The sequence below is a fragment of the Equus caballus genome, chromosome 16 (genome assembly GCF_041296265.1).
Source record: "Equus caballus isolate H_3958 breed thoroughbred chromosome 16, TB-T2T, whole genome shotgun sequence".
In the NCBI taxonomy this organism is placed as follows: domain Eukaryota; kingdom Metazoa; phylum Chordata; class Mammalia; order Perissodactyla; family Equidae; genus Equus; species Equus caballus.
This window is the reverse complement of record NC_091699.1, coordinates 56,818,593-56,843,104: the sequence shown is the minus strand read 5'-3', so window position 1 is coordinate 56,843,104 and position 24,512 is coordinate 56,818,593. Positions and strand designations below refer to the sequence as shown.

At 43.4% G+C, this 24,512-nt stretch overlaps 1 protein-coding gene across 10 annotated transcripts in view; it reads left to right on the top strand.

Moving 5' to 3' along the window:
- MYRIP (myosin VIIA and Rab interacting protein) overlaps positions 1–24,512 on the top strand; it is a 347,529-nt gene that overhangs the window by 232,021 nt on the left and 90,996 nt on the right. For 2 of the 10 annotated variants that reach the window (XM_070237963.1, XM_070237961.1), the window contains exon 2: positions 8,243–8,368. The exons of the other annotated variants lie outside the window; for them this stretch is intronic. In XM_070237963.1, the coding sequence (XP_070094064.1) occupies positions 8,349–8,368 (20 nt within the window). In that variant the 5' untranslated portion in view covers positions 8,243–8,348. The remainder of the gene's footprint in view (positions 1–8,242; positions 8,369–24,512) is intronic. 10 annotated transcript variants of the gene reach the window in all.

The window sequence follows — 24,512 nt, the reverse complement described above, 5'->3', positions numbered from 1 at the left end:
AGAGCCTGTAACCTCATTCCTTACCCACTTCTGCCCACCAGAGCCTGGGCCTTTTGGGATACGGTCCTGCTAGGCTCGAGGGGAATAGAGCCTTAGGCAGTAATCGAGGGGGAGGCCAGAAGCCAAGGCTAAAAGAAGTAGCCTCAGAGGACCAGCCATGTGAACAAGGGACATCAAGAGTAAAAATAATAACATTGATTCCTGATCCCAGCGATGCTCAAGATGCTTGAGGTTGGAGAGACACCGAGTGACTCTGTTTAACCTGCTCAGCCACAGCTGAGGTCAGAACCCCCATGCACCTCAGGGGTGCCAAGATCCCTTCCACAACACTTAGGACTTCCCCTGGCTCCCAGAGTTCCTGAGACCCAGATGCTCTGTATCCTGCTGCCCCTCCGAGCAGCTCCTCTTCTCACAAACCCATACACACATGTCCAAGGCCCAGATGTGCGGGGCCCAGCTTCCTTCATCACTGCACAGCCTCACTGCAGAAATTGGGCATCTGCCCTGCTCCCTCCCTTATCTCCCTTTTCTAGTCCCAGCTTCCATTCCCTCCATAATATTCCCAAATAACCACAGACATCTTCATGGTACTCTGCAGTTCATAAAGCTATGCATGCATGCGTGCGTGTGTGTGTGTGTACTCATATATTTTCTAGTGCAAACAGATCAATTGGAATCTTAATTTCCAGACAGACTTTTCTAATGCTTCCAAAAGGAGAAAATCCATAGTGTTGAGTCAAAGAAATGGGAAACCTTCAATCTGATACCTAAGAAGAGTAGTATCAGAACCCAGGCTCTCCCATGAGGCAGGTTTGTGCACTTCGGTTTCGGATTTCCTGGGACGTTGATTGCGGTCACAGCCGCAGTGCTGTGCCCTCCTCAGCATCCCCTCTTCAAGCTGGTTCACTCGAAGGGAAGTGGCAGGTTGTTTAGCAGAATGGCACCCACTTGACATGTTTTGGTAGCTTTGAGGCCGGATCGTTCATGGACAGACTAATTTCCCCAGAGTAGAATACCACATCCCATCTTTTGATCAGCTGCTTTAGCAAATTTTACTTGAAAAATGTTTAAAAAGCAGTAAATTCCAAAGACGACTCCTGCTTGATTCAGAGATGAGGTCTTCTTTTTGTTCGCCTAGAAACTATACAGACTAAAACTTTACAGTCTCAAAGGAAAGGAAGATTAAAGACCCATTTTCTAGTTTAGCAATGCAAAGGTTTTGTGATATAGAAGAAATCATAGAGTTGGGGAGTGCAGTATGTTGTTGTGACTTTTGAGTCATCAGTGATGTTGGAGGTGGACAGACTGTGGACAGTACAAGAGTCCCAGGGGTTCTGTAGGGTGTTGCCAGGCCTGGCCTGTGGGCTCTGTGTCTCTGGCCTACACCTTGGTAAGATGTCTTAGCTTTTGTCTGATATATTAGAGTTCTCTGTAGATTTCATGTAAAGAACATTTTTTAAAAAATGGAAAATTACCCAATTACTTGGTACACTAAATAATTAAGTAATTACTATGTTAAGAAGGCAAGCAGATGGTTCCCATTTCCAGGAGTTCAAGAGAAAGTGTACCCAAGGGAGAGATTCCTGGAGTAGGAATCAGTGGATCTGGACCTGGGTCTTACTAACTAGCTGTGTGACCATGAGCTAACCACTTTACCTCTCTGATTAGACTTGAGGATTTCAGTGGTTCTGTGATTTTGTCTTCTCTCTACTTAATGTTATTAAATATTCAGGTGCTGATGGCCTCATCCACATGTGAGAGAGGTGAAGGTTTAAGAGATTTAAGGTTAGCAGACAAACTGGGAGTTGGATGGCTGAATTTCTCCCTGTGTTGCTTCTACATTTCCCTGGGTTCTTAACATGGTCTGGACCAGGTATGGAAAAGCCTGGACTCCATCTGTGTTAGTTCCACTGCATTTATACAAGCCTTGATTTCATGTATTTAGGTTTAGGCTGGAGTGAAAGGAGCGACTTTAGTGGCTTAAGGCTGGAAATATCCCTCCCTCATCACCATAGAATTCTACAGGAGTAGAGAAATGACTGCCTGACCAGGGGAAAAATAGGAGAGAGGGAGAGTGAAAGAATGAGAGAGGAATGGAAGGAAGGAAGAAAGGAAGGAGGGAGGGAGGGAGGGAAGGTAGGAACGAAGGAACAAATGAATGAATAAACAAATGGGCATATGCATTGGCCCTAACAGCGTTTGACTCACACTGGTCCACAGTAAGTGTTTGTGGGTACTTACAGAAGGAATGAATGATTGAACTGGGTCAGTGCTATCTTACTCCATCAGTCAATTCTAATTCCTGCTCTAGTAGCAGCAAGCAGGGCATGGATTTAGCCCCCACTTCCTAAAGCTGGTTGAAGCCATTACTGACCAGGTGCATCTGTAAGCAACCCGAATATTGCGTCAGATCACGACCATCAGGGAGCCTGAGGTCCCGTGATCCACGGGTCACTGAGGCAACGTGGGAGCTCAGGAAGTCACAGCCCCTCTGGAAATGAGACCATTTGTCAGAGGAGAGGGTACACCTGCTGGCTCATTTGGCCCTCTTAGGTCCAAAGCCTCAGTGAAGACCTTCTATCCAATAAAGTGAATGTTAGAAATGTGAGCCAGGCTGAGTGTCAGGAAGTTCCTACTGTCGAACAGGCTGCCCTTTCTGCTTCTGAACAGGTGGCCTCATGATCCACATGGCTAGTTTTGTCCCTGCTGTATAAACGTGAGAGCAGACTTTTCCCCCTAAAATCAAGTATCAGTGGGCTACCAGATACTGAAATCTGTTATAAAGCTGCGGCCATGAAAATAGTTTGATCCTGGTACGTAAACAGGCTTTCAGAACAACGGAAAAGATGAGAGAGTCCAAAACCAGACCCCAATCCTTGGAAAGGTTTAGTAGATGAAGTAAGTGACATTTCAGAGCCAGATGGGATGGTTATTTAATACATAATGCTGGGACAAATGGTTAACCTTTTGGAAAAAATAAAGTTAAATCCCAATGTACAAAAAAATTAGTTCCAGATGGTTCAGGGATTGAAAAGTTAAAAGTGAAAACATGAAAGTATTAGAAGAACACACACGAGAATTTACTTTTACAATCTTCGTGTGGAAGCAGCCTTTCTAGGAAACACATAGAGCCCGTAAGACTTAAAAAAAAAAATAATCAATTCAACAACATAAAATTTAAATTTTTGTATAAAGCAAAAATATACCATAAATACTGTCAAAAATCAAATGATAAAATATAGGCAGGGGACATTTGTAATCTAACAAATATGGACAAGCATATATATATATATACATATATATATATATATATATATGAGACAACAAAGGGCTAATTTACTTAGTGAATTAAGAATTCTCATAAATTAAAGGCCAATGAGACAAGAAAAGAAAAAAGGAGCAAAGTTCAGAGAGAAAGAGAGAAGAAGAAACATCTGAAAAGATACTTAACCTCTTTCATGAGTAAATGCAAATCAAAACAAAAAAGTGTCAGCTTTTATCAGATTAGCTGACATCAAGAGCATTGACAGTTGGGTGTTGACAGGATGCGGGAAGCAGTGCTGGAGTGTGCTATCAGTGGGGATCTAAACCAGCAGAGCTTCTTTCTTTGGAGGACAATTTGGCAATAGCTATCAAAATAACAAATGCACGTAACCTGTGAGCTAACAATTCCACTTCTAGCAATACAGTAGAGAAATGTACATATGCTGAAGAAGATCCTTTGCAATATTGTTTGTAGTAGCAAAACACTGGGAAACTATCTAAATGTCTCTCGTTCTGTGCCATAAATAAAACATCGTGCGTGTGTTATCATAGAGTATTCTGCAGGGAGGAAAAATGAATGAGGTATTTCTATATGTGCTGATATGAAAATATTAATATGATAATATATCTATCTAAGCCTAGAAAATTCGGGGGACCCCTGATGTGAGATTGAGCATCTGAACAAGGAAAGAGACAAACATCTCCTTCCCGCTTACTCTGTGCATGTGTTACATTTTTAATTTAAAAATAAAATTAGTATTTTAAAGTATGTATCCAGAGTTAGACTCCAAGAACTAAACTGGAATATGCCTTAAAGATCTTCTATGTCTACTCTCTTAGTTACAAAAGAACCCGAGACTTACGAAGTCCACAGTCACTTGACAAGTTAGACTCAGGAACAGACTTGGAGTGAGGTTTCCTATGCCTCTGTTCATGGTTCCTTCTACGCGATGCTCTTTGCTGTGGAATTTACTTAGCTATTTTATAACATAGAGTATCAGTTTCCCCAAGTGGGCCTCCACAAGAATCACATGCGAAAACACCAAAACTGGGCTCAGAGATCCACATCCTCCTGCCCCCTCACTCTGCAATGGTGACAGCCTATGCCAGTGCAGGTAATGACAACTCCACAGTGTGACCAAGGTTGGGAGGAACAGGAGTCAAAATTGGCATGGACTAGTGAAGAGTCTGAATTCTCGAATGTTCTTAAAGGAGCTGCAGTGTTCACCTGGCCACCATGTGGCTCTCTGGGGCTGGCCATCCTTCTGAGTTTCCAGTCACATCTTCCCCGGGGTCCCAGAATGGGCACGCAGTCACATCCCTCTGATGTATATCCTCTTGCCCCTGATGCTGGGATCTCCTGAAACCCTTACCTTTCAGCTGACTTTCCGCAAGCAGAAGCATTCACACCTCCTGCACGCCATTGTAGGCCCTCAGAAAATAGAGGGTGGTTCACACTCTCCAAGGAACAACTTAGACTGCCCTCCCCTCTATCTGACAGCCCATGATGCTTCTCTGGTACTGCCATCTTCAGAAATTTCTAGATGGAAACCATTCTCTACTCTGAGGAACTCTTCCTCCACCAAAAACACCCAACTACATAAGGACCTCTTTCATTTTTCCCTTGCTTCTGGGAGTAGAGCAAGGAGAGGAGGGCTCATTGCTTGTAACACTTTATTTCCTCTAAATTCAGCAATCTTTGGCTTTGCCCATTTTGTCTGATCCAGAGTAGGAAGGACCTGTCTGTCTGCATCTTTGTCTCAGGTTGAGAGGTGCCATTTTTTTTTTTAAGGGAGATTAGCCCTGAGCTAACATGCACTGCCAATCCTCTTCTTTTTACTGAGGAAGATTGGCCCTGAGCTAACATCCGTGCCCATCTTCCTCTACTTTATATGTGGGATGCCCACCACAGCATGGCTTGATAAGTGGTGAATAGCAACGCAGCCGGGATCCGAGCCAGTGAACCCCGGGCCACCAGAAGGGAGCACCAACTTAACCGCTGCGCTGGGCCAGCCTGGGTGGCACCATTTTTAAGCTAGGGGTTTAGACTATGGCATCTCGGATTCTGACGGACTGCACAGGATGCTCACAGGGCTGGAGAACAAAACAGAACATGCTGTGTGGAGATTGCGAGTTCTTAGCCTCAAATCAATTCCTAAGTGTATTTTAAAAACATTAAAATAATTTTTTGACTTGAAGAAGTTAAAGCATTTCTTTGCAATCTCGGTTAAGCTGTTATGTTGGCTGTGAAGGCTTTTTCTCTTGTGTCATGCCAACATCTATTCCATCCCGTTCCTTTCCATAGTTTCATAAGTTTAGAATGAATGGAGGCCACACCTGTGTTAATTATTCTCTTTCCTTTCTCTCCCATCTCAGTCTCACAGTCTGGGGCAAGTAGCTGAGCCTGCAGCTGTGGCCTTTTTTGCAGTTTGCTACTAGAATTATTGTAGCATCCAGTAAGGGCACACGCGCCTTTCAATCCTTTTTTACCCCCTTTATAAAAGTTTATTATTTTGAAATTTTTGTAACTAAGTACACCACCTTTTGGTGGTCAGTTTAGGAAAATTTGATAATTAAATTAATGAAAATATTTTATACTCCATCTAAACGTGTTGATCTGAGGACCTGGAAAGACACATGATATGTGAAAGCAGAATCGGAGCAATATTGATCCTCGGAACTGAAAATTAGCAACAGAATGAGAGCTTTAAACTACAACGTGTGAGCTCACCAAAGCTACGTTATGGCTATTGTGGATATACAAATTGAATTCCATTAACATTGTGTCACGCACGCCACCCTGTTAGCTGTCATCCTTCTCTGCTTAAAGTAACCTTTGATTGGTTTCCTTCTGTCCATATATGTTCTCCTTCTTTCCAGAGTATTCCCACTGCTGTGTACTTAGGTGTCATATTTCCAAACTGAAATGTCTTATATTATCCATGTCCAGTGCCTTCATGTACCTTGGCATCCTTTCTTCCCTTGAGGGTGATATTGGCACATCTGAAGAAAATATCATCTGTTATTGTCAATATAGTATATCGGTTCCCTGGTGCAGTCTGTTAACGCAGAGGCAGAAGAGTAACAGCAGGCCTAGGATATCATGGGAGGCAGCTTTGTAGGCATACCTGGGTTCAGATCTCACTTCCATCTGGGAAATGAATAAATTTGGATATTTACCCTCTGCTTGATATCAAACTTAATTTCGGTTAGAATTGGACTAACATATAAAGACTCCTTCAAATCCAAAAGAAAAAGCCCAACAACTTAATAGGTAAAGGGACAAGGAGAGTAAATAAAGAGTTTTCAGAAAATGAAATGAAAATAGCTCTTAAACAAGCAAAACAACACTTAGCCTCCCTCATAATATGATAAAGGCAAATTAAAACTACAGTGGCACGCCAGTGTTCATCTATTAGACTGGCAATGATCAAAAAACTTGATAACAACCTGTATTGGCAAAGATGCAGGAAACTCATGTGTTGCTGTGGGACTATAAGTTGGGATAACCCCTATAGGACAATATTTGTGAAATTCAAATGCAGATACTTTTCAACCCTGCGATTCCACCTCTAGGAATGTATCTTGCAGATCCATTCACCTATATGCAAAAGGGTGGATATGAAGGCCATTCCCTGCCACATTGATGTAACAGCAAATTAGGAAACAATTTAAATGCCAACCAGTAGGGCACAGGTTAAATAAATTATAATATACCCCTAAACAGAAATTAGGAGGCTCTGTATTTGTAATATGGGATGATCTCCAGCATGTGTACTTGTGAACCAGCAAGTACGCAACAGTGTTTCACAGCATACTGCTGTTTGTGCAGAAAACGGGGGAAAGGGGAATATTTTTGTGAGTCTTTCCTTGTGTGTGCATAGCTGCATAAGACGCTGATAGCATTGTTTGCCTCTGGAGAAGGGAACTGGATAGATGGTGAACATGAGTCAGCAGGAGACTGAAATTTTAGACACTATGACCCATCTATTCCTTTTTTTTTATTTAAAAAAATTAACCAACAGAAAGAGAGAGAGGATCTCGGCTTCACCGTTGACCAGCTATGTAGCCTTTGTTTTCACAAAATAATACCTGTCTCATGATTTGGTTTTGAGAACTAAGATGGCAGGCATGCAGTAAGCGTTCAGTAGGTGGCAGACATTAATTACACGGCAGCCCCAACAGCTCCAATCTAAGTGTTTTACTATGAACAAACAGTGACGTTTTTATGATGTCTTTAACCACTCACTTAATATAGCAAAGTCCTTGCCTTTTGATTTTCACAGTAATGCATTATGTGTACATTATAGCTAAGTCCAGAATTGGCTAATATTAACAGTAATCAGATCATCTTCTTGTTCCAATAACCAGGTTGGAACTTAATTTAAAGGGAAAGCACCTCACTATATAGCATAATGTTACCATTAATCAAACAGATGGATAAACCAAAAAGGGAATCCCATGTATTTTTTAATATGAATGTGAAGATGTTATGAGTGCAAAACTGGCACTGAGAGGTGAGGCAGTATCCGATGCAACTGTGCGTCTCTGGAAATTTGGAGGAAGTTGTGACCACTTGTATCCCGAGGATGAGGGAGGTGAGATGCAGAAACAGAAACTGATGTCTTCAGGGTCACACACTGAGTGATGCGGTTGGTGAAAGAATCTGTATGTGCTGTTCGTTCTTTGCTGTCTCGGTCCCCAGATCACGCAGATTAACACAGGGAGGATGCAGGGTTTCCGTTCTGGGCCAGCTTGGCTCGGAGTGCAAATTGCTGCCACTGAGCAAGACAGCAGCTTTCAGATAAATACAGTAAATTTTGTTACTCACTTCAAGTTGATTCTGACAAGTAGAATAAGTAAGTCCCAATCAGCTTTATAAATAAGAAGGCAAAAGAAAAGCCATATTCAGATGACATTTATTCCTGCCTCCAAATAGCCCAGACTTAAAGAAACCATTTCATTCCTCATCCCCCAGGCTTGACAACTGCCTGATTGAATATGAGTCAAAGTCGCTGAACCATGCAGAGAGGAATGAATCAAGCGTGAGGGGGGAGCCGAGAGCCATGGAGACCACCTGAGCAATGGAAAAGTTCAGGGCAAGGTCAGTGCCAATGGCCTCAAGTGTGGAGAGGGCTCCTTGAAGGCCAGAGAGGGACAGCAGGGCAGGTCCTGCTGAGGCCAGAGTGGCTGCAAAGAGCAGGCACTGCTGTGCACAAGCCCCGTGAATGACACCTGGGAAAGTCCTAGAAGGGACAGAGGATATCCTGACACATCCATCTTCAGACCATTTCAGAAATGTATTCTTGTATAGACCTTTCTTGGGTAATGGTGTTCCATTGGTTTTTATCCCTAACTACTAATTGCAGGACCCCAGCCTCCTTCAATGCTCTTCTCCCCACCCCACTCCCATGGATTTCTGGGAGTCTCCAAGGGCACAAGTCTCAACAATTAACAGGTGGCATCCATGGATTTTTTTTTTTAACTTTTTTCTGCTGTTCCTCATCCCCAGTATATTCTGAGCATCACTACATTCATTCACCAGCATACTCCCTTGGGTACCTCCACTGTACTTTTTGGGATCTACCCTCTCCTCCTGGGATCTTCTGCTTCATTGGGCACTTTTTCCCTTTCCACTGGCATGGCTGTCTTCCACCAGGCACCCCACTGCCACCAGGGAACCCTAGAGTCAAAGGTGCTGCCATGGCATGGCCCTGTCAGGACAGGCGTTAGGGTGAGGTGAGCAAGGTATTCACCTTGGGCACAAATGTTAAGGCAGTGCCAAAAAACCTAATAATCGAGATAAATGATAGTGCAGTATTTTTAAAAATCAAAATTAATGCAAAAAATTCATAAAGAACAAAATATAAAAATTTTAAATAAAGACAAGATCTAGTAAAAGTCTGTGTTTTAGAGAGTGAGACAAAGGAAATATATGTTCCCCTACATAATATTTTTATGTATTTTTAATGATTACTTTTTCTAGAATATTAAATATCTGAAAAAATATTGAAAAATTGAAAAGTAGGTGTATTAAACTTGCATTATTTTAAGTTTAAAAAAAAAGTAACATAATTTTACTTTCCTGGTCTTCATGGAAGTACACTCATCAATAGTATTTTCAAAATTTACTTCTTTGTTATCTCATTTCTACTGAGAGTTGCAAGTTGCAATAAATGAGAGAAAGTAACTCTGAAAGTCTGTTTGATGAATATAAAACTTTAACAGGAGAAATTAATATACCTCCCAAATTTGAAAATCAATGAAAAAGAAATTGGAACTGTATGACTTACTGGATGAGAGTATCCATTATTATGGAGAAAGTGTGTATCAAGTAGGAATTAAAGAGATTATAGACATTCTAATTTCACACTGAAATGGGGGTATGAAAATTAACCAAAAGGTCTACAGATTTTGAATTTTTAATGTGAGAAAAGTTATTTTCTATGAATATATCGATTTACAAAAAAGCAGCCAGTGATTTGGCCCTTAAATAGTGTCTGATGATTTAAATCCTATAGAAGTTTCCTCTGACATAGTTTTAGGCAGCATGCAATATCAATAATTTGTAATAAAAATCACCGTTGTGTTTGGATCATCTACAGCTGATTCATGAGTTTTGCTTAGTGCAATCTTATCCAAATTTGGAAGTGTTCTTAAGAATTTTTTTAACACTACCAGTCACCCTGGCATCCTGTGAAAGAAGTTTTAGTAACTTGAACATAATTAAAAATTATTTAAGATTATCATTTGGTCAGAGACATTGCCAAACATGGGCAGTTCTCTTCATTGAAAATGGGGCTTCAGGGGCTGGCCCCGTGGCCGAGTGGTTAAGTTCACGTGCTCTGCTTCAGTGGCCCAGGGCTTCACTGGTTCGGATCCTGGGCGTGGACATGGCACCGCTCATCAGGCCACGTTGAGACAGCATCCCACATGCCACAACTAGAAGGACTCACAACTGAAAATATACAACTATGTACTGGGGGGGATTTGGGAAGAAAAAACAAAAAAAATTTAAAAAAAAAAGAAAAAAGAAAATGGGGCTTCAGATGGAAGGACTCATTGACTGTGGCTGGAGCCAGGCAGCTGTCTTTCTCTCTCCATGTACATGAGGTTTCTCCTGTGGCCTCCCTACGTGATCTCTGCACCCTACCAGTCTCAGGATAGCTCTGTCTCTTACACAGCAGCCCAGGGTGACCAGACAGAATGCTCCAAGCAGCCCAGAATGGAGGTGCGGGACTTCTTATGACTTAGCCTCAGAAATTCCAAAACATCACCTCTGTCACATTCTATTGGACAAGCACAGATTCAAGGGACAGGGAATTTAGACTCCACCTTTCAACGGGAGGAATAGCAAAGAATTTGAAGCCATCTTTAACCTACCAAGTGGAAAAACATTCCCTTCAGAGCTTGATGCCAAAGCATCCAGAAACTTAGAGATCTCAGTGCCAGCTGTGGACACAAAGTGAAATCACAGAATTACTCAGGCCAGATTCCTTCACTGTAGGAGGCCCTTTGTGAATCCTCTCTGTGACTTTAGCATCTTTTGGTTTTTACAGTCATGAATGGTTCTGTCTGAGGAAGAAGGAACTTCTACACTTGGTCGGGTCATTGGGAAAAGGAGCAGGACTGGTCACCGTTGTAGCCAAAGCTGATGCTGGTGGTGACAGAGAGGGAGAGGAGAGTCAGGGCAGCCAAGGAGAGTGACCTGCAGATGAGCTCAGAAAAGCCAGTCTGCGGCGACTGGAGCCCTGTGCCAGCCCATCTCTCCTCCCTGCACACACTCTTGTCCCTGTTTGTGGCTTTGCAGGGAAGCTCAATCCTGAAGAGAAAGGCTGGCCCACGTGGGTATTTGGGATTTGGTGCAGGTCTGGCAGGGATGTTCCAGTGGAGTAGTGGGTGAAGAAAGAATCTGATTGGATCCAGAGAAGGTGAGTCTAATTGTATCAGTGGAAGGTGGCTGGAGGGAAGGGCAGCTGGGGTCTGTACACAGACCCCTGAGGCACGCAGCTCTGCCTGCAAAGATTCTTCCTCAGCTGCTTCCTCATCTCCTCCATAATTTTGGACAAGCCACACATCTCTGCCTGGCTTATTATCTTTCTCTTTTGAATCCTCTCCCTGACAGTGGAGAGCTGCGCAGTGCAACCGCGATGGGCACAGGCTCTGGAGCCCGACTGATGGGCTCAAATCCTGGTTCTGCCTCTTACTGGCTGTATGTCATCAGGTGGGTTCTGGATCCTCCAGTTCCTCCTCTGTGAAATGTGATTAATACGAGTCCCTACCCCACAGGGTGGTTGTGAGAATTCAACAGATCAATTTGTATAAAGGGCTTAGAACATTGCCTGCCATATGGGACATGCAGGGTGAGTGTTTCCACATTATTTCCATAGTCCCTGTGGTCCAGTAGACATAGGGGCTTTGCAGCCAGATGGACCTGCCTTCGTATCCTAGTCCTGCTATCTACTAGCTGTGCGACCTTGGATGTCTTGACCCTCCTTCAGCCTCAGTTTCTTCATCTGTTTCCCTCTAGTTGCTGTGAGGATTAGAGAAATTGTGCATAGAGGACCCAGGGACAGCTGTGGGTATGTCACAAAGACATCTCCTCACTTCTGTTCCAGGCTTTTCTTCCTTCTTGCTATGTGTCAACTCCAGCTTCTCACCCTTAGCAAGAGGCTTCACATTAATGGCAATTGTCACGTATCAACTGAACATGACACTTCCTGCCTCCTGGCCGTGTCTGTCTGCAAATTCCTAGTGACACACTCAGGGGTCCCAGTGTGAGGGCTGTTCTTTTCCATCCAGCCTCTCAGTCTCTCTTGACTTTTCAAAACTGATTGCTCTGACTTGGTGCTCAAGGGCTTTCATGCTGTCAGGGCTGAAGGAGTCTTATTTTCCAAACACCTGACTGTTGTTCTGTTTTGTCCACAGCTTTGAATCCATAATATCTTTGTGTACTCTTCAAACACCCCAAACCTGTCCTTGAATCTGTGGTTCGCAAAGTGTGGTCCTCAGACCAGCAGCATCTCATCTCCTGGGGATCTATCAGAAATGCCGATATTTGGGCCCCACTCTGACCTACCCAATCAGGAACTCTGGGGTGGGGTATTAACAAGTTTCAAACTTTCTAAAGGTTAAGAACCACCTTAGCCCTGAAGTCTAAGTTTTTAGCTACGATGTAATGTGCAAAATGATTACATTTTCTTTGAAATCTATTTTTACTCTTTATTTATTGATTACATCCACATGCTTCCAAAAAAGGATGCAGAGGGCTTAGGATAAAATAATGTTGATGATAATGAGAAATAACATGTACTGAAGATTTACTGAGTGAGATGCTGTGCAGAGAGCCTCTCGTGTGTAATGTCATTTAACCTTTATAAAAATGTAGTGAAATATTTATTATCTCTATTTGCGTCCGGAGAAGCAAAACCTCTGCTAGCTTAAATAAACTGCCTAGGATCAGATTTGGGGGAGAAAAAAGGTTTGTTTGTTTAGTAGGGTTTTTTTTGGTAAGTTGGGTAGTCCTGACTTGAGTTTATTTTAGGGGCACTGTACTCAAAGAGTTATTCAGAAAAAGTTACTTAGAATAAGACCAATTGATTCTGGTACCAAGGCCATCCCTAGGCCTTTCCTCAATGCTGAGCACTCATTTGGGTGAGCTGCCATCAGCAGGGTGACACACCCAGGTAGAGAGTTCTAGGCTCCACCAGCCTCTACTGGCAGGAGAAGCAGTACGTGCTGTCATTGAGTGCAGCCTGTCCCTGCACAGCTTGATATCAATTCATGTCAATTATTGACCCTAATGGATAAGCCAAGTTCCTCCTGTTGATGCTACATTGTGGTCCACATAGGGGAAGGGTGGCTCTTTGATTTTACTTCTTTAGAGGAAAAGACTTTCTTATAACAGAACTTAAGTTTAATGAATGTTTAGTTTCTTCCAAGATTAAATAACTACCATTTTCTTTGTGTTTAATGCTTGAGTTCTATAGCAGATGTGTAAGCATATTAGGTCAAAGATGCTTCATAAGACTCTACCAGGTAAATATAGCATCTCCATTTTGCAGATGAGGAAAACAGCATCCACAGAGGTTAGTAGGGTGCCCTTGGTCACACAGGTGGTAAGTGCTAAAGTTCAGTCTAATGTCCAGCCCATTGTCTGCCCTGCACTAGCAATTCCTAAAGTGTTCTGGGGGCACAGAGATGCTTCTTATAGGCTGCAAACCAATCCCCAAACATAGTTCCTTTCTTCTCTTCTTCTGGGCAAATGGGTCACAATTCTACAGACTTAGGTTTCTACTTAAAACTAAGGCTACTTAGTAGTAACCTATTAAGTGAGTTATTAAGTGTTGCTGGAATCTGGTGTTCATAAGCTAACATTATCTGTGTGCTGCCAGACCCTGCGTCCTGGCCTTCCCTTGCTCTACCCTGTTCCCAGGGTCTCTTCTGAGCTTGGCCAATAGCAGGCCCTGGAGGGGAATGGGAGGGCAGAAGGAAAAGAGAAAACAGTGTATGGGTTATTTGCCCCTGTCTCTCTGCCTTAGGCAGCGTCTCTGGCAGCAGCTACATCACCTCTGTGGCCCCAGCTCCTGGCTGCAGGACACTACTCCTGCTAATGCCACCTCCTCCTTGTCCTCTGGCCCTGGGGTGGTAGCAGCTTCTCCCTGCTGCTAGTCTCTGGGATGCCTCACTGTCATCTCTTTGGAGTCTCAGCAGTTTCATCATCTATATAGCCAACTGCCTCTATTGAAGTCCCTCTGTTTGAAAGACCTAGAGTTCTTTCTCTTTTACTACTGTTCAGTGCATTGTTAGTGCTTGCTGAATCTTCTGTATTCTGCACAAACTGAAGCAGAGCTCACAGATCATGGACGTTCCTACGGTTTTCAGGGGGGATGCTCCATTATCCATATATCATCAAGGCCATCTTGAGTTGGTCATAGATTTTCATTGCTGCTCGTCTTAATTTTTACCAACAAAGTAATGTTAGTTTAGCTTCATCATTATCAATTTAGTTTATTGTAGATTTTGTGGGGAAGCTTACTGTGTATAATGATTTGAATTTGTATCGACAGTATTTTTGGCATTTTATTTTCTTATAATTAATGCATTTGAATTTGAAAGTGTTGTTTGTTTTGTTTTGTTTTGTTTTTGTGAGGAAGATTGGCCCTGAGCTAACATCTGTTGCCAGTCTTCCTCTTTTTGATTGAAGAAGATTGTCACTGAGCTAACATCTGTGCCAATCTTCCTCTATTTTGTGTGGGATGCCACTACAGCATGGCTTGACGAGTGGTGCCAGGTCCGCACCCGGGATCCAAACCTGCAAATCCCAGGCCGCCAAAGTGGAGCGCACAAACCCAACCACTATGCCACCAGGCCAGCCCAGGGAGTGTTGTTTTAATTATTCTATTCCTCTTCAAAACTTTTTATCACCCAGTTCAGTTCTTTTTCCCTGAAAAGTGTGAAGGAGTGAAACAAGTCTCTTGTCCTACCTAAGTGGATTGTGGTCAGAGTTTAAAAGAAAAAAAATTGTACTAATTCAAAACCCACCCAGCTAATTTTGCTAGGCCAGCACTTATCAAGCTTTGGTGAATTTAGTAATCACTTGGGAATCTTGCTCAAATGCAGATTGAATTCGGCAGGTCTCAGGGGAGAATGGAGGGCTGGGATTGCGCATTTCCATTAAGCTTCCAGAAGGTGCCCAAATTGCTGGTCTGAGGACCATCCTGGAAGTAGGGAGATCTGCAGAATCTCAGTCTCCCCACAGTGAAGTCAGTTTGCACAGTGCCGGGCCGTGCTGGGGCTGAGGGCCTGGGGAAACCTTGCTTCCTCACTAGCCGCCAGAATCTGAGCAGTTTATGTAAGCAGCTCCACCCTTCTCACAGTTGGATTGTTTTAATCTAAGGAACCAAAGTCAGTCTGGCTTTCCTGGGTGGAGCTTCCATGTGATTGTAATCTCAGTGCTGTTCTTGTGTTGAGTTATGTGATGCCAGTCTGTCTTCTGGTGAGAATGCATCGTGTTTACAAATTTATTCATGTCATAGAAAAAAATTAGAAAACTGCTGACACAACAAGACCCTTGACGTGATTAGTATTCATAACATAAGTAGTTTTTTTAGGAAACAGTACAATGATTTTAGATTTTTCTTCTGATTCCTTGATTCATGGGGCTTCTCATTTGCTTAAACTTTGAAGGAAAAGTCCTAATTTGCAATAAGAACACTAACTGGGGTTTCTGGAAGGAAAGCAACCTGATTAGACATTAAGGCACTGACCCAAAAATGGGGTATACAGTCTGTTCCCAGATTTGTTTCTAGTTCAGTCAGTGACATAACAGCAAATTACTTCTTTCCATTTTCCTCGTAAAATAGAGATAATGACGATTTATACTTCCAATACACCAATTATTGATTTTAATACTACTGTAGACCAAAGACTCCCAAATCTATATTTCTAACCCAGATTTCTATCCTTCTAAGCCCCTGACTAGTATATCCAAATGCCCACCAGGTATTGCTACCTGGGGATGTGGTGGGCACCCCAAATTCAGGTGTCCTGACTGAACTTACCACTTCCCTCCAAACCTGGTCCTCTTCCTAGACTCCCTATCCTGGTTGGTTGTGACCCTTATGCCCTCCTTGTCCAAGCCAGGAGGCATCCTTCCCTGTTGGACTGTGAGCTCCTTGAAACACCAGTTGGACTTACTCACCTTTGTGCCCCAGAACCTTGCCCTGGACTTGGCACAGGAAATGCTCAAAAATGTGCCTGAACTGGACTAAACTCCGTAAAGATCGACGGTCCTTACCATCTCTGGGAATTATTTTTGAGAAATGTGAAGAATTGCAGCTCCTCCCAGAAAAGGTGAATGCAGCTTCTTTGTTGATTATTTCTACTGCCAGGGAATAGTGAACTCCTCTGACTCTCAAAGCCATGTGAGCAAACCTTGGTACTTTTTTAATTTTAATTTTTATATTCTACACCAACTGTGATCTAGACTTATCCATAGGTTTTTTGGCTTCTTTTCCTACCATGTTTCTTGGAGCCTGTCTCCCTCCTGGATGCGTTTCTACCATGTACCAGCATCAAAATAGGTGCCTCGGGACGTTGTCCTTGATTTCATGACCTAGGAGGTAGATTTTGTGAACACCATTTTTAAAGGAGGAGACTGAGATTCAAAGAGAGTAATTCCTGACTTTCCCCAAATCACACACAAATAAGTGAGGGGGCTGGAGTGCCACACTCTCTTCCCGTGGCTACGGGCCTTCCTAATACACTTTGAGAGGATATGGTCTTACTTTTACTTGGAAAACTTCATAAAGATGTAGTATCATTCTTTTCTGTTTATAAAATAGTGTATGTTTATGCTATTTGAAAAATTAAATAAAAGTTACCCATAATACCACTATTGAGAGATTTCAACAGTTATATTTGGTACATTTTTTTCCAGGTGGTTTTTTCCTATTTATAGTTATGTTTTTTAACATGCCACACTGTTTTAATTATTACATATTTGTCATTTATTTTAATATCTGATAAGACAAGTTTCCCCCTCTTCTATATCTTTTCTTTTTCAAAACTTCTCTTAGCTGGAAAAATATCTTTAATTTTTAAAAAATGAAAACTTCTCTCAGTGTGCTTCTACTTTGTTGGAGGGGGCTCATTCTGAATTCTAGACACAGAAACAAGAGTTCTCTCCATGCAGAAAAGATGCCGTTTCAAGAAGCTCAGGTGGAGGAAGCTGTCAATAAATGATGGCGGAATGAGTCCAAAATGTGCTTATGTCATTTTTTAAGACATCAGTATATTTAATGCTTATGGAGTCGCTGGTGTTCTTCCAGATGCCTTCCTTGAGCTGGGAATTAGTGAAGACATTGTGACAGCAGGTAATGGGGCGAGGCTGAGAGAGAGAAAAATAAAGCTATAGAGAGCCTAGAAAATATGCGGTTGGTTCTCTGTAGCTGTAGGAAAGGAGCTTCACCTTTTGCGGGGGTTGGAATTTAGCTGCTAAAGAGAACTTTAACCCAAAGTGTGTCCCCAGGTGCCATTCAGGATGTTACCCAAAAAATATTCTTCCCTGCTCCACTTCGCACGCTGAGCAGATCAGCCCTTGGCGCTATGGAACAAGAGATGCTCTGTTTTGGCTGAAGCTGTGTTTACTAGTCATTCTCCATGCCTGCCTGTAACTCCTCAATCTTGATGTTGTTGCATTTTTATACCTTAGGCACTGGACTGTTTTGGTGGCTGACCAATTCCCCAGAAGTCTGAGAGCTATGGGGATGAAAAGTATAAGTTCACATTTTTGTGTATTATCCTGGGCCAGGGCAGACCAGGGCTAGACCAGGCAGAAGCCCTGGCTTCCCTCAGGGTTTTGATCTCTCAGTAAATCTGACACAGGGTAGACCTCTTCAGGAAGCCCCACCTGGGGAGTGCTAGGTCACTGTTCAGCCCTTCCTTCCCAGTTTGGACGTTGGCTGCCCAGAGGGTTGTCTCACCAATAGACTCTCTCCAGGGATGGTGCAAAGTCTTTGCCTGATCCCATGATACACCAGAGCAATGCAAAAAGATGGGGATGGTGTCCAGCGGCTGAGCCCCCCAATGTCACACAGCATGAAGTAGTGGTCCAACCTGGAGTTGGACATGTTCCCCAATCCCAGTCCAACCCTCCTTCCTCAGAGTCTTGCAGCAGATGCCTTTGCTGAAGCTACAACACTGCCATGGAGATGTTCATGTTGGCTAATGGGCCATAGGTTCATGGTGGAATCTAGCAAAAACCTGATGAGCTGATATGTAGGTCAGAGATCACTGTGGAGCCCTACACAGGATTCATTGCTGGGGAGAATGCAGAAGGCTGTGCTGAGTGGTATCTAGAGTAATGGAGCTGAAAGAAGCAGAGAGAGTACGTGAAAAAGAGCAGGGCAGGGCAGGAAGGTGTTTTAAGGAAATTTATGTCTATTGAATCAGCCATGAAAATAAGAATTCATCTATCACAGCTTTAAAACCCTCCTGTGAAGCCAAGGAAGATAAGAGCTTAAGAGGTGGTTGTGTTGGGTTTACAAAAAAAACATCAAGGGATATAATCTTGTTCTCTTTGCAAAGATCATCTTAGGAGATGTGGTGTAATAGTACGAACTGCGAAGTGTCTGCAGAAGCTCCTTCTCTTTACGGACACTTAACTTAGCAGTGAAGACAGATCCTAAATAATTAATTAAAACAGTGCTATGAAGTGCTCCAGTTAGGCTGTGCTCAGAGAAGAGATGAGAAAGTTGGATGACGCTGTATCAACAAGAATGAGGACAATAGGTGGAAAGTATGTGTGCTTTGCATTCTATTGGGCTTTCTTGTGTTTGCAGTATAGAATGTTTCAGACATGCTCCAAAGTGCCTGGCGTGCTATAAAGACTCTCTTGGCCAATCATCCTGATCTGACAACTCTCATGGACCCACCATAGCAGATTTTAAGGAGACAAAACATTACCGATATCATTGAAGCTCCATTGTGAGCTTCTCTCTGACTCCATTCCCTTTTCTCCCTGAAGCTGGATTTATTGTTCCCCTGCATATTATTCGATTTTGCAACTTATGTATGACTAAATATATATATATAGTATTGTATATAGTATTTAAGTACATATAACATATATATATACGATCACTTTGATTTTTCTAATTTACATTAATGGCATCATGCTGCACACAGGGCCCTGAAGATTGTTTTTTAGGTTAAACATGTTGATAAGAGTAGATCTGACTTATTCACTTAATACAGCTGTATAATCTTTTATTGAATGAATAAATCACAGTTTATTTAACCATTCTCGTATTGATGGACTCCCCACCTTGTTCACACTACTCCAGACACATTGACTTCTTTGTTGTTGTTGCTCAGACACGCAAAGCAAGCTCCGGCCTCAGAGCATTTGCACTTCCTATTCCCTCCACCTGGAATGTTCTTGCCCCAGATTCCACATGGCTCACTCCTTCTTCTCCTTCTTGTCTCTGCTCAAAAGACACCTTATCAGAGAAGCCTTCCCTGACCGCCCTACATACAGTAGCTCCACTTTCCCACTGAGCCCCTTTCTCGCTCTTTATCCTGCTGCATTTCTTCTCATGGCGCTTGCTATGCCTGACAGAGAATATATCTAGCTGTTTGTCAGTCAGCCTCCTGCCTCTTACACTGGCATGTAAACATCTTGAGACTGGAGCCGTGTGCATTTGTCCCCTGCGGTATATTCAGTGCTCACAGCAGCCCCTGGCACATGGTGGGTGCTCAGTATATATTTGATGAATGAGTAAGTAAGTGAAAGAATAAATGGATGAATGAATGAATGGACCAAGGTTATTTACATTTTTTCTGTTACAAGCAAAGCTTCAGTGAACACCCCAGGGACACATGTGAGTGCTTCTCTGAGGAGATTCCAAGAATGAAATTGCTAGACCATAGGGATGTACACCTCCTGAAAGCACTTTGTCAGGTATGAACCTCCATACAGAGGTAGCAGACTGTTGGGAGGGCGCAGGGAGAGAAGGAAGGTAGACTGCTCAGTCTGTGAAGGTGGGTTAAGTATGCTTATTTCTGATGGCAGGCAGCATGTAGTCCTACCTCCTGCTGTTTGTCCCACCTGGAACAGGGCTGTTCACCTGTCTGCCTGCTAAGACCCTACCTCAGTGCTAGACCACAGCTCTCTTGTTAGACTTTCAGAGTGGGACACCTGGCCCTCCTGTCCACTTATGCTTCCTCTGAAGCACCCTTGAGCTTGGCGAGGATAGCAATTGCTTTCAGTGTGTCCGGGCTGAGCACTTTACTTGGATTCTCCCATCAACTATTCCCAAAACCCTGTGCTGCCATTATTATCCCTATTTTACAGGTGAGGAAACAGAGGCAGAGAGAGGTTGAGTGACTTGCCCAAGATCACCCAGCTAACTGGTGCAGAGCTGGGATTGGAACTCAGGCCCAGATCCAGTGCTGTTACACTGCACCGTGGAGATGGTGACACTACCGACAGCGTGCACTACAAATTGAGCAGTGGTTTTGTGCCAGACTCTGCTACATGCGTCCTCTTCTGTCCGCCATCTAACCTCCTGACTACATTATAGGAGTAGGAGCTGTTGTTATTTCCACTTTACACAGGAGACCGAAGCACCAAGGGGCAGAATACCCTGCCTGACATGACCTTGCAGGATGGCGAGAGAGCCAGAATTTGAACTCTCTTTCTCTCAGCCTTCTCCCTAGTGCTGTGCTTCCCCAGTGTAATCCTCAGGGGCTCACCCAGCCTGTCCTGGAGCCCGTCACTCACTCCTTCCTTCACGGAGCTTTAGTAGTAAGATGGCCACGCCCTGGCCTCTTGCCTCCACCCTTAGACCCTTTCTTGTTGTCCTGACAATTGTATGAGCTCTTGGAAGACAAGTCTGGACATACATCTATGTCATATATTTATTTACATCATCTAAGTCTGTCATTCTCATTCTAGCTTTCAGCCTCATTAGTAATATGCCTCATTATAACAGTTATTCATCACAGGGAAATGGAGGAATGTAGAAAGACAGCAGTGCCAGCGAGAGGTCTTAGAATCTCTAAGAACTTGTGTGTTTGGGGAAAAACCCTCCTGCCAAGAGATTGTGCTGTTGTCCCATCGCGGCGCATGCCCCAGACTGGGAATCACTCATTTGCAGCATTTACTACATGGGAACCATGCAGGGAAGATGTGTTCACTCACATTCGGACTCAGCTGGCATCCCCAGTGGGGATCAAGGGTCTGGCCTTTCTGTGGGCACTCTCAGCTGAGTTATTTAATTCTTCCTTTAGCCTTGTAAGGCACAAATTATTATCTAATTTTACAGATGAGGGAACTGTAGTTCCAAGGACTAAAAGTAATCAATTCTGACTATATTGTGATTGGTAAATTTTAAACATTTGCTGTGATTTTTTTTAAAGCTTTAGTATTTAAAGAAATGATCATGCTTAAGTTTATGAAATTACACAAAGCTAAGAATCTTTGTGTGAGCATCCTTAAGGATAACTCGAGATCATTTAAAAAAGAAGCCAGGGAAATCAAGCAGTTGAGCTCATTCCAAGAAATGAGCTCTCCATTCCCTGGTGAGAGCAAAACTCGACGGCATTCAGCAGCACTTGAATGACCTCTAATATGAAAGGCTCAGCTTGCTTGAGCCTCAGAGTGGAATCAGGGCACTGCCCTGGGGCTGCTGGGAGGATGTCACTGAATCCTTAGAGAATGAGTGGCAGAACCACAGCCCGATTTGGATAGCAGAAAGCTTTTGGAATCAATCCAGTTATAAGTTGGAAAGTTTTCTACCACAAGTCTCGTCACCAGGAGCGCGTCTCCTGTCCTTCCTAAGCTACCTCTCCTATGTGTTTACTTCAGCTGAGAAGCAGCAGTTTGGGCCTCCTTAGAGAAAATACTTGAGACATAAAGCAAGTTGGTTCCAGTTTCCCATAGATCTGCGGGAATGATCCAGAACCCAAGGCCTGGGACACAGACTGTCTGGCCATTCCCAAGATGCCTTTGTCTTGGCTTTTGATTTCATTTCATGACTCCTCTTGCACTCTTTGAAAAAATTAGTCTGGCAGCACTGTTGGGTAGGGTCCTCATCTGTTTTGTCACCCCCTGTGTCCCTAGCACAGGGCCTGCCTCTTAGAGCACTCAATAAATAGTGAGGGAATGAAAGAATGAATGAGTGAACAAATGAAGGAATGCAGGCTTCCACCTTGCCTTCCATTCCAGCAGGATGCTGACACAAGTCTCTGTACTTCTCATCTACCCTTCCCTGAAGTCATGTCTGGTGAGGTGGAAGCTGGAGACCTGAGGGTGGGCTGGGGGTCCCTGAAGCACATGTAGCCAGTCCACCCTGGGTGCTGTGTCCTCACAGCCCTCTCCGGACACCTCTGCCCCACGAACCACATGCATCCTGGGAGTTTCCTCTGAGCTATGAATTTTAAAATAAGTGAAATAAAAGCAGTAATATCAAATGAGGGTAATCATGACTGAGCCTTCCCTGGGGCTTCCAGAAAAGCTTTCCACATTAACTCTAAGTCAAAACATAATCTAAAACACATCACTTCTTAAGGAAAAGCTTTCTGCTATCCAAATCGGGCTGTGGTTCTGACGCTCATTCTCTAAGGATTCGGTGACATCCTCCCAGCAGCCCCAGGGCAGTGCCCTGATTCCACTCTGAGGCTCAAGCAAGCTGAGTATTCCATATTAGAGGTCATTCAAGTGCTTCTGAATGCCGTAGAGTTGATATAACCAGGGAATGGAGAACTCATCCTACGACGTACTTGAAGTATTAGGACTCTTGGTTACAAATAACAGAGACCCAACTCAAAAAGGTTTAAATGATGGCTCATGTGATGGAAAAGTTCAAGGGTTGACTTCAGGCTTAAGTAGATCCAGGTGTTCAAAGCATGTCGAGAGAATCCTGTCCCTTCCCACTGTCAGATCTGCTGTTATTCAGAGAGCCACAAATATCCCCAAGTGATGGCAAAGATGGCCCCAAAAGCCCCAGGCTTTCATTCTGCCATGGGGCCAGTCCAGCAGAAAGGGAGCACCTCTTTCCGAAAGCAAGCACACCTTGACCCTGTTTGACAGGTCTGGTCATGTGACCACCCCCATGGCTGCCAGCGAGTGAGGCCAGCCTTTCCAGAATAACATAGACTCAGTTGGGGAGGAGGGATGAGTGTCCCAAAAGGGAAGGAAATGCCCTTTTTCCAGAAGAATGAGGAGTGCAGTAACAACTATCCCCCACCAATAGCATAGACCCGCTCAGCTGCTGAGCTTCCCGCTCAGGTCCTTCCTGGCGGTCAGCTGCTCAGAGAGCAGGGCAGGGTGTGGAGAGGCAGCCCGGAAAATATTTCTCTTCCAGAGTCATATTTCTTTTGTGCTTTTAAAGCTATCAAATAAATCATAAGCCCAGAGGTTATGATTTCCAAGGACAAAGTCTTCCATATTTTTTTTCTTTTCTGCTATATTATTCTAAATTCTGAAAATAGCTTTATGGGTTTTTCTGTTTATAAAAATGACAGACACTTACTGTAATAGATTAAAATGCTATAGGCAAATACACTGGAGAGAGCCAGTCGCTCTTCACATTGGGTGCCTGTGACTAGCACGTGTGCGTGGTTGAGGTCCCATTTTTGAATCTCTGCTCAGGCACTTGCTCCTTTGGGCAAGATAATCTGACTACATCTTGATTTGCTCATCCATAGAAATGGAACTCATCCGTGTAGTTGTCAAAAAAAACTGTTGAGCCCTCACATTGTGCCAGATACCTTATTGCTTGCGTTATTTCATTTAATCCTCAAAACTGCCTTATAAGGTAACCAGCACTGTCATCATACCCATCTTATAAATGAAGAAACTGAGGCTTAGAGGAATTGAGTCATTTGTTCACGACCACATGGGTGGTAAATGCCAGAGCCTGGGCAGTCCCAGCCTGTCTCAGACCCCATGCCCTTACCCACTGCACTGTACTCCAGGAGAATTAAATACAGTGATTCAAGGAAAGCTTTGGGCACAGTGCTGAAGACAAAGCAAGCACTCAAATAATTCCATATGTTTTTATTAATAGCAATGATACTGATGATACAGTGCAGTTTTATATAAAAGGGATGATATGTTTGGTGCATTCTGTTTTATAGCTGCCTTTCTCCCTCAATGAAGAAGACAAGCCTCTAAATGCCATCTTGTCTCCCAAACCAGAGTGGAGGCGATGATGCTTGCTTTCTCCCCTTTTCTCCTCCTTCCTGTGCTGCACTGGAGGCTGGAAGTGGGCTTTGCCATGGAGCAATTGGCCCCTCCTTCAGGGATTTCTTTTCAACGTGAGGCCACTTGGAGGACTTTAGAATCTCACACCATCACGGGTGAGGAGTGAAATTGCTACAAGCTTCCTGAAAGGCTGGCGTCTTTGAACTCAGCAATTCTACTTCTAGAATCCACGGTCCTAGACATGTGAAATCATTTAGCTGCCAACATATGCATCACAGACTTGTTTTTAATAACAAAATAATTGGGACGAATTCAGTGTCCAAAGATGGGAGATCAGTTGTATAAAGAACACTGTGTTCATACTATAGAGAACTCGCAAACTACTAAGAATGCTGTGGGGGAAGACTATTCAACAACTTAAAGTCAATCAGGAATGTTAAGTGAAAAAAACAGGTTTAAAACAGTGACCGTCCATCATGTCCCAGCTTTTCTTTAGTGTCAACTATGAGCGCTGCAGTGGTCTAGGAACTTGGGG